Genomic DNA, 9540 nt, shown 5'->3' on the forward strand with positions numbered 1-9540 from the left:
CCTGAGAGCAGCTCCAGTGCCTAAAGGGGCTGCAGGAAACCTGGAGAGGGGCTTGGGACAAGGGCCTGTAGGGACAGGCCAAGGGGAATGGCTTGAACCTGCCAGAGGGGAGATGGAGATCTGGGATTCTACTGATCCAAGGTTTCCTTTTTTTTTGAAAAATTGGGGAAAAAAGTACCCATTTTGGTACAAATTCACACCACAGCATGTCTGATTCATTTTATTCTCTAGTTACAGAAGAGAAGCCAAAGGTAGCTTAGAAAATTTATTTTAAAGCTTTTACAATACACTTTTCATCCTGAGAAAATCCCGTGGGTTTGGGAGCAGCAGAATGGGGCTTAAACCAAGGGAATGCAGACAGGAAAATACATACACCTGAACCACGTTTCTACTCCTTGAACACGTGAAGGCGGCCACTGGCGTTGCCACCCACCAGGATGTTCTTACTGGGGTGAATGATGTTGATGGAGCAGACGGATCCCAGGCAGTCGACGTTAGAAAACGAGTGCAAGAGTTTTCCAGTATCTTGGAAGACTTCGATTTGCCTCGGCCGCGCCATGCTGCCCACCACGAAGCAATGCTCCTGCTTGGGGTCCCATACTGCTCTGAACCTGGTCAGCCAGCGGCCCGTGTTGTTATTGTGGCTTCAGAGAAGGAACCAGGGAGAAAAAGAGAGAGAGAAACATCCCTCTTATTGAATACAGCCCTGGAAAGCCTCATCATTTCTGCCATACTTGCTTCAACCCAGCCTCCCGCTTCCTGAACTATCAGCACTTCCCCCCTGATCGTGCTGCTCTGGTCTCTTTGGTGATCACCACCCTGTGATGGGTGGGACAGGACAAAGAAACGCGGTGGAGCAAGAAGATAAAGCTGAGGGCACTCCAACGTATGGGATTATCAATTTAAGTAGTTCTGCTTCATGGCTCTGTATTACAGTCAAAATAGGACAAACATGCATCGAGCCTGTTGATAAACCACAGACTACGAGTGGTTCCCTGGCAAACCAGCCCTGACAACCTCCTGGTTCACCCTTTGTGCACAGCCTGAATTCACCCTCCTGGAGCACAAAGTGCTTTACAAGCCTTGAGCCTCCACCCCAAACCACGCCACTGACCTGAGAGGTAACCTCTGATATTAAACCAAATGCACAAAGAGAAAGCACTCTGAAAGGAAGCACAGTTCAGCAGTCACACAACCAGGTGGGCACTTGTCTGCTCTCACGGCCCTCCTGCCACTGAGCCGTGGTCTTTGGGCACACAACACCCTGCAGCCCCAGTGTGCTCAGCTTACCTGACAGTGCTGAGAGCCGTGACCGTGGGTGACAAAGAGGTGGTGTCATAGACCCTGAAACATAAACCAGCGTGGCAATAAAACGGGCAGGTTAAAAAAGGCAGCCCTGGCCTCACACAGCATGGATCAGCATGGCCAGACCCCACAGAGTTCTGGAATACAGTAACGAACAGCATCCAGCTCAAATGGAAGCACCAATATTCCAACTGAGACGAGTAAATTTGCTTCTTTAAATTGGATGAGCTTTCAGCTCAAGTGGAAGGTCATCGCTTCTGAAAGCTGTTACAGCAGGAGGACAGAAACAGCTTGTAGGCTCCTCCATCCTTTCAGTCACTGCATTAACAGGCACTGAATAAATGAACCTGTATCTGTTCTCTCCACAAATATCCTGGTTTACTCTCGTTCTGTTGGTGCTCTCACACTTGCTCTGTTAGCACCAAGGATTTATGATTTTCATAGCCAAGCTTACTAAGGAGAACAAATCTAGTAAATACATCACAGGAGACAAAATACCAGTGAGGCAGAACTCACACAGAAGAACTCTTTCCTCAGTTAGGCGAAGGGGAGAAAGAAAATCCAATTTCAGACAGAACATCCATGCAATCAGGTGTGTACAGGAACAGACTGACTGAATTACGGTCACAAAACCACCTAGCAGAACGCCCCCCACCAGATCCCTAATACAACACAACTCACAGCAGGTTAAACCATCCCCTGGCAGACTAGTTATAAACGAGCTGACAGAACCATCATGTTAAGTACCAGCAGCTAAAAATAACCCCAGTTTCTAAGCGTTGTGTGTTTGTGCTGATGAGCTGGGTTTGGCTGCGGGTTGCTTGGTTGCTTGCGGGGTTTGGTTGGGTTGTTAAAGGCGGTTTGGACTTGTTCACTGTGAGTATTCGTCAGGAAAATGAGAATTAGGGAAAAAAATAAAACTAACATTTAAATGCCAGTGCACGTACATATGACTTCTGAAGAGCGTGCTACAGACAGAAGCTCTCCATGAGGGGTAATGCAGGTAGGAAATACCAATGATAAAGCCCAGCTGCCATATTGCATAGGGGTTGCTCCTTCCCACGCTGCTCACCTCAGCTTGTTGTCGGCACACACCGTCACCACCCTGCTCCCAGTGACAGGGGAGAAGTAGGCAGAGGCAACACTCTTCGTGTGTCCTCTCAGGCTGCTCACGGGCTTGTTCTGTTTCGCCGTCAGGCACCGAACGTCATAAATGCAAACATCCCTGCAGCAGAGCACACGCAGCGCCTCAGCAGGGGACAGCCCAACCATCCTCATCCTCCATTCACCCAGTCCCGCTCCATACACCGCAGGTTTCCTGAGCTCTGCGTGCAGCAGAGCACACTCAAACAAGCAGTGCCTCCAAAGGATCTGAGAGCACCAAAGCCAGCCCAAACCAGCAGCTCATTAAAACCCCTCAGCACCATGACCTGACAAACAGGTGAAGTTTAGATTGGATCTAAGGAAGAAATTCTTTACTGTGAGGGTGGTGAGGCACTGGAATGGGTTGCCCAGGGAGGTTGTGAATGCTCCATCCCTGGCAGTGTTCAAGGCCAGGTTGGATGAGGCCTTGGGTGACGTGGTTTAGTGTGAGGTGTCCCTGCCCATGGCAGGGGGGTTGGAACTGGATGATCTTAAGGTCCTTTCCAACCCTAACTATTCTACGATTCTATGAAACCCCACAGTGACTCAAAGCACTCCTTTGTACCCATTACCAAAAGGAAGTTAAAGTGAATCCCACTTAAATCCTGCTGGCAACTAAAAACTTGTTTCCTAAAAGCTCAAGAGTAAAGGCTGCCTCATCAGCTGCTGCTCCTGCCCTCCACCCACACCACACTTCAGACACCAAAGCAGATAGAGCACTGAAAGCACAGAATAATCACAGCTCCTCTAGAGCTACGTACGTGGAGCCAGCAGCAATGAAATACTGCTTATTCACAGGGTGAACGTGCACTGTCCTTGTTCTTTTGAAGCCAATGTTTGCAGAGAGCTCTGGAGACGTCCCTGGGGTCCTCCTGTCCACAACAGAGACTCCGCCACCCCAGTGTCCTACTACTGCAGTGGAGGCGTTGTCATCCAAAAAGTCAAAGGAAGACAGGTCGACTTCGTCTTCACTTCTGCAGATCTGAGCACAGCAAATGCCAAACGTAACCAAAAGAAGTCAACAAAATACACAGAGTTATCCATGACGCCCAAACCACACTATGGGCTGTAGATGTCATGCTTTCCCTTTTTAATATACTAAAACCACTAACGAAGACCAGCTAATTTGACAGCCCCAGCCTCAGCTATGCACATGGGTAGCCTTCCTGTAAAACTGAGGCGCTTTCCACAGAGCAATTTGCTACCCCAACCCACCAGGCAACAACATGTTCCAAATTCCCTGCTAGAACTCACAGGGCACCACCACCTCCATGTAAACGGAGGTAAACAGAGCTGGACAACAGCACTTCTCTGCCCTCAGCCTCTAGAGGCACATTCTTTAAGCCTCTGTCTCAAAGAGTGAGCCCCCTGCACCCTCCTGAGCAACCAATTGCAGATGTTTCCCAAGCAGCAGCCTGCCTGCAGCCCCACCAGAATTACAGTGGCTGTAAGGATCGGGGCTTTAAACTGCTGTAGCTTGTTGTACTTCCCATCGTTGGAGAGGTGATCAGTGCAGCTGCATCTGGCAGAAAGAAGCCAGCAGAGCCTCACAAAGCTCCTCAGTTCAGCTGCCTGCCTCACCAGAGACAGGCACAGCGTTTTACTCTCCTAAAGCCTGGGAAAAGCAAAGTCAGCTCATGCTTTCTGCTGTTTTACAACGTTTATTTGGGCTCCGTTTGCTTTTTTCTGTGTGTAAGGTTTAGTTCTTTAACTCGCTCTCCTTTGTCATCATTAAAAGGTAATGCTTCCGAAAAGAGGCACATGCTGCCTAAGTAGAGATGGGAAATTAGATTCAGTACTTGGACTGTCTCTGCAGGAAGGAACTTGGGAGCACCCAAGCTGTGGCTGGGTTTTATTGAGCAGGAAGCATCTCTGTATTTTTCTGATGTTAATTAAGGGTTACTGCACATGTCCTTGTGGAAATGGAATCCTGAACTTCCTCATGAACAAAACAACCACCAAACAACAACCTGGGTACGACGAGACTGAAACTTCACAGCAGCACATACCAGAAGGTTTCCAAGGAGCCTGCAGCATTACCAAAGGAGCACTCACCTCATCGAAGACAGCCCTAGTAACATCACCACATCGCAGGGTTTCATTGCTCACAGACAGCAAGTGAGCGGGATTGAATGGGGAAAACTGCATACAGCTGATCGGGTCATTGTGTGCTATGAAGACATGTGCTCCGTCTTCAGCCTTGCAGCTCTGAAACACAAGTGAGATCCAGTGGACATGGGTGCTAATCACGGTGCTATTTCTATTCATTGCTGCAGCTTCCAAAGTAAAGCTTCCCAAAGGTTCTCCAGTCTGCTCCGGGTAACAGCAGTGGAGGATGCAGCAAGGTGCCCAGTGTGCAGGCACACGTAGTATGTAGTGGGGATGGAGTGGCAGGACAAGGGGGAAGGGCCTTAAGCTGATAGAGGGGAGATCCAGTGCTATCCATTGGAATGGGGAACCATGAGCCTGCCAAAAGGATGCTCCAGGCTGTGCCCCATGCACACCCATCCCACAGCAAACAGCTCTGCAGGTGAAGAGCACATAAGCAACTCACCACATTCCAGAGACCGATCTGCCCGCACCTGTCTCCAGCTGCTACCAAGATGATGCTTTCTGAAGGATGGATAGCCATGGAACACACTCGGTATTTCACCACCTTTTTAATGCTATCTTCACTAAGCACCATGCTGTTCAGGCTGTCCTGGTACCTAGACAACATCACAGAAACAGCTACTCAGGAGGAGAAAGAAGAACAAGGCAATACCCAGCTTTACCTGCTGTCCTCAGATTACCTTCTCATGTCACTTGTGAGCTTTTCAGTACCATGGGCTTCCACCTACAGACAGAAAGGAAGTATCAGAATTAGAGTCCCAGCTACGTCACATTATCCAAAAATAACTCACTATAACTGATAGTACCTCACTTATCCTCATCCATGTAGCCAATAGGTCATCTGTCAATTTGCTGTTTCCCACCTGATCTTCTGGAATCATTGGCAAGGGTCCGGCTGGCACCTGAGGCTGGAAAGACATCAGCAGTTTTCATCACTCAAAACAACCAGACCAGGGGGAATTGCTACTTCCCACACATGAGACATTCTGGGAACACATCTCTGGTAATACAAGAAATAAACATAAAGAAGTTTGTATCAAGCCCTATTAAAAAGATAAGTAGAACTTCACTGAACACAACAGCAAAGGGAATCTTCTGCCCTGGGTCTTCCTCTCTTCCCATACCCCAGCAAGGCTGGTGTCCAAGAACTGTGTGACAGATTCAGCTGGACCCCTGGGGGACATCCTCCACTGAAGACGATGACTAAAGACCCTGGGGGTGCCCCTGCATTCAAGGTAGTGACTCCCTCTCTCCCTGCACTCCAAATTCTTGCTCAATTCCTATCCTTTTCCCATCTGTCCTAGCACTATCTTTTTATAATAATCATCTTTTTCTCTTTTTCTCATAACCCAACTGCCCATTGTGGTACCTGACCTCGGCTGGGTGTTCATTTCTCTCTGGGGATCACAAACAAAGTACTTCCAACCATGGGATTTTATCCAGTCAGACCCTGACACCACCCAAACCTGCACTATTTATTTCATCAGCATCATGACTGACTTGCAGAGAGGACACTGAATCCTGCTATCCAGGGTGCCTGACAGGGAAAGAACTGACCTTTGACTATTGCCACCACACAACACTGCACCTTCCCATCGCCCAGTGGTGTTTACAAGCTCAGCAATGACAAGTATTAGCAGTCAGCTTCATCAGCACTGGTTTTATAAAGCTTCTGTTCCGACCCTTCCCCATCTTACATATTCCTCTGCTTCGGGCTGGGCAGGCAGCTCTGACAATGGAATTCCCGACGGATCGACTCTCTGTAAGCGCATGGATCTTCGAAGCACTGTTTCATCTTCTGCCTTCTTAGGCTTAGCTCTAGAACAATGAGAACATCCCAAAGTCACACAGTTAAAGAAATCCCCTGTGTTTCAGTAGGAGGCTCCAGAGCAGGTTCTGATGTGGAGCTCCAACACCCTGGCTCAGCCCGACCTGCCCCATTCTGATTCACTGCAGGAGGGCTGTGACTGCTTCTGCTCAGGGACAGCAGTGAACAAGAGCACTCTGCAATGCACACAGATGTGCTGCTGCTTTATTTCACTTGTAATACATGCAGCCACAGTCACTCCTCTTCCCAGCCCTCCTCATTTATAATTCATCCTCCCATTCACCGACCCAGTCACCTTCTCCCACTTTGTTCCATCATGTATCTTATTCTTTATTTGGACATGAGCTCATTGTCCTGCTTTCTCTGGCACTGCTTTGGCTCTGCCAAATGCCTTTGCTTTGACAGCAGCCGGTTACCCCATCCCTTGCACCTAGCTCTCCACCTCTCTCTTTCCCACACCTTCTCCCACCATTAACAAAAACCCCAAATTCTGTAATTTGACAGAAAAGATAGTGTAATCTTCTCCCCAAAGGACAGCAGAGGAGAGGCACTACCCAGAGGAGCTGCTGTTCATCAACTCAGGCAGCTCAGGATCATTAGTTATTCCGATTTAGCTTTATAGAGAGGCACCTCATCAGCTCTCTCTCTTTGCAGCATCAGGTCCGTGCAGATGGAAGTGCTGAAGCAGCTAACACACAATGAAGGAACAGGGATACAAATCTCATAAACAGTTATTTTACCTTTTGGTGGTGTGAGACTGTCTCTTATTTGCCATCTGTTGAAGTCTTGCAGCTGACTTCAAGAGAATAGAAAAGAAAGCTTTTAACAAGCATAAAGGATGAGCCTGTATAAAATACAACCCAACTACTGCATTGGCTGCAAAACCATCGTCCTGCTGCACAATGTGCCCAGAGGAGGCCGTGGAGCTGCTGCGAGGGCTGGAGCAGCTCTGCTCTGGAGCCAGGCTGAGAGAGCTGGGCTGGGTCAGCCTGGAGAAGAGAAGGCTCCTGAAGGGGAGACCTGAGAGCAGCTCCAGCGCCTAAAGGGGCTGCAGGAAACCTGGAGAGGGGCTTGGGACAAGGGCCTGCAGGGACAGGCCAAGGGGAATGGCTTTAACCTGCCCGAGGGGAGACTGAGCTGAGCTCTTAGGCAGAAGCTCTTCCCTGTGAGGGTGCTGAGGCGCTGGCACAGGGTGCCCAGAGAAGCTGTGGCTGCCCCATCCCTGGCAGTGATCAAGGCCAGGTTGGATGAGGCTCTGTGACCACAGGCACTGTGACCGGTACAAACACCCCATGAGCAGGGTGCTCCCAGTTTAACCTCCCATCTTGAGCAAAGCAAACCAGCAGCACAACCCCGCTGTTGTATCCGGTCAGGACAGCCCTGATGTCCCAGGACATTTCCATGGCTCTCCTCACACATCTCTGCTAAGGAAGGGCTTCACGGCAAGAGGGATGACTGTGCCATCATCACACCTGGAAAGCACATTCAGACACTGCTTGGAGTCTGTACAAACCTCATACAGCTTCAGAGCAGCGAAGAACTTGGCATTTTCTGTGATGTTCTTCAGCCGTTTCCTCTCATAAGCTGACAGCTCAGAGTCCCCATTCTACAAAATGAAAAGCCCATTGCTCCTCATCGTTAGGTGACACAGTGCAAGAGATGTCCCAGCCTCCTGGGGAGTGAGTCTCTGAGTTATTGTCTACCCGTACAAACTGGGCTGATCCCATATCCACACCAATCTCCTCCACAGAGCAACTCACTTGTGTTACAGAACTGATCCCCCAGCACTAATGCTACAAAAAGGGCAGCTCCTCAAAACCCTGCCAGAACAAACCCAGCTGTGACTCAATAGACAAACCCACAGCAACCACTGCACACAAAGGGAATGCAGCCCAAGGTCATTCTTATGTTTTATAGGGGAGATGATGGGCTTGAGAATTTGAACGGATGACTTAAATATAAATGAACATTGACAAATATCGTCCCTTATGACAGCATCCACCTGTAAACACGCCTGGAGAAGAGAAGGCTCCTGAAGGGGAGACCTTAGAGCAGCTCCAGTGCCTAAAGGGGCTGCAGGAAACCTGGAGAGGGGCTTTGGACAAGGGCCTGTAGGGACAGGCCAAGGGAATGGCTTGAACCTGCCAGAGGGGAGACTGAGATGAGCTCTTAGGCAGAAGCTCTTCCCTGTGAGGGTGCTGAGGCGCTGGCACAGGGTGCCCAGAGAAGCTGTGGCTGCCCCATCCCTGGCAGTGCTCAAGGCCAGGTTGGACACAGGGGCTTGGGGCAAGCTGCTCCAGTGGAAGGGGTCCCTGCCCGTGGCAGGGGCTGGAGCTGGAGGAGCTTTGAGGTCCCTTCAACCCGAACCGTTCCACGGTTCGGTGACTCCCACCCGCGGCCGCGGGGTCCCGCAGCACTCACCAGGAGGGTGTCCCCCGCGTCGCTCCCGTCGCTCTCCTCATCCCAGGCGCTGCCGGCGGGGAGGGAGCCGGGGGCCGGTTTCTGCGGGCTGCGCTCCAGGCAGAGCCTCTTCCCGGCCGGGGCCCTGCCCGCCGCGGCCCCGCCGTAGGTGCCCAACAGCCGCTTCTGGGGCAGCAGCCGCCGGCCCCCGACGGCGAGAGGCGTGAGCAGCACCCGCAGCTGCCGCCCCGCTCCCGGCCCGCGCCCGCCCGGCTCCGCGCTCGGCGGCAGCTCCGCGGTCCCCGTCGGGGTGGATTCCTGCGGGGTGGGAACCGCGGGTCGGCGGGATCCGCAGCCCGGGACCCCCCCCGGCCCCGGCCGTCCCGGGCCTCCCCTGCACGAGCCCGCGCCGCCTCTGCCGCCCCCTCCTCCGAATCCCGGCCCGCGCCGCCCGCCGGCCCCGCTCCCACCGCGCCGGTTCCCCCCGCCCCGCACCTGCATCCGCTGAAGGGAGCGCGGCGACGGCTGCTTGGGCTCCAGCGTCCCGGGCTGCGAGAGCGCCATGGCGGGCGGCGGGGGGCGGAGCGGCTGCTTCCCGCTTCCCGCCAGGGGCGGCCCGGGCGCGCTCCCGCCTACAGCGGCGGCGGCGGCCGGGGGCGCGGCCTCAGCCGCCTCCTGCCCCGCTGCGGGCCCGCGCCCGGGACTGCGTCGTGAGGGGGGAAACCGCGGTACCAGGCAACGGGAGGGTGCGC

At 52.2% G+C, this 9540-nt stretch overlaps 1 protein-coding gene across 1 annotated transcript; it reads right to left on the bottom strand.

The window, feature by feature from the left end:
- Positions 1-364: 364 nt before the first annotated feature.
- Positions 365-9352, bottom strand: WDR76 (WD repeat domain 76; the record flags this gene model as incomplete). Its single annotated transcript, XM_080626769.1, has 13 exons — positions 365-644; positions 1291-1344; positions 2378-2530; positions 3210-3430; positions 4504-4656; positions 5003-5156; positions 5241-5284; positions 5367-5468; positions 6258-6378; positions 7129-7184; positions 7902-7994; positions 8810-9106; positions 9284-9352. The coding sequence occupies 13 exons, from the start codon at positions 9350-9352 to the stop codon at positions 389-391; spliced, it is 1773 nt and encodes a 590-aa protein (XP_080482895.1). The 3' UTR covers positions 365-388.
- Between the last annotated feature and the right edge of the window lie 188 nt (positions 9353-9540).

This window comes from Psittacula echo (assembly GCF_963264785.1).
Source record: "Psittacula echo genome assembly, chromosome: 10".
Lineage (NCBI taxonomy): Eukaryota > Metazoa > Chordata > Aves > Psittaciformes > Psittacidae > Psittacula > Psittacula echo.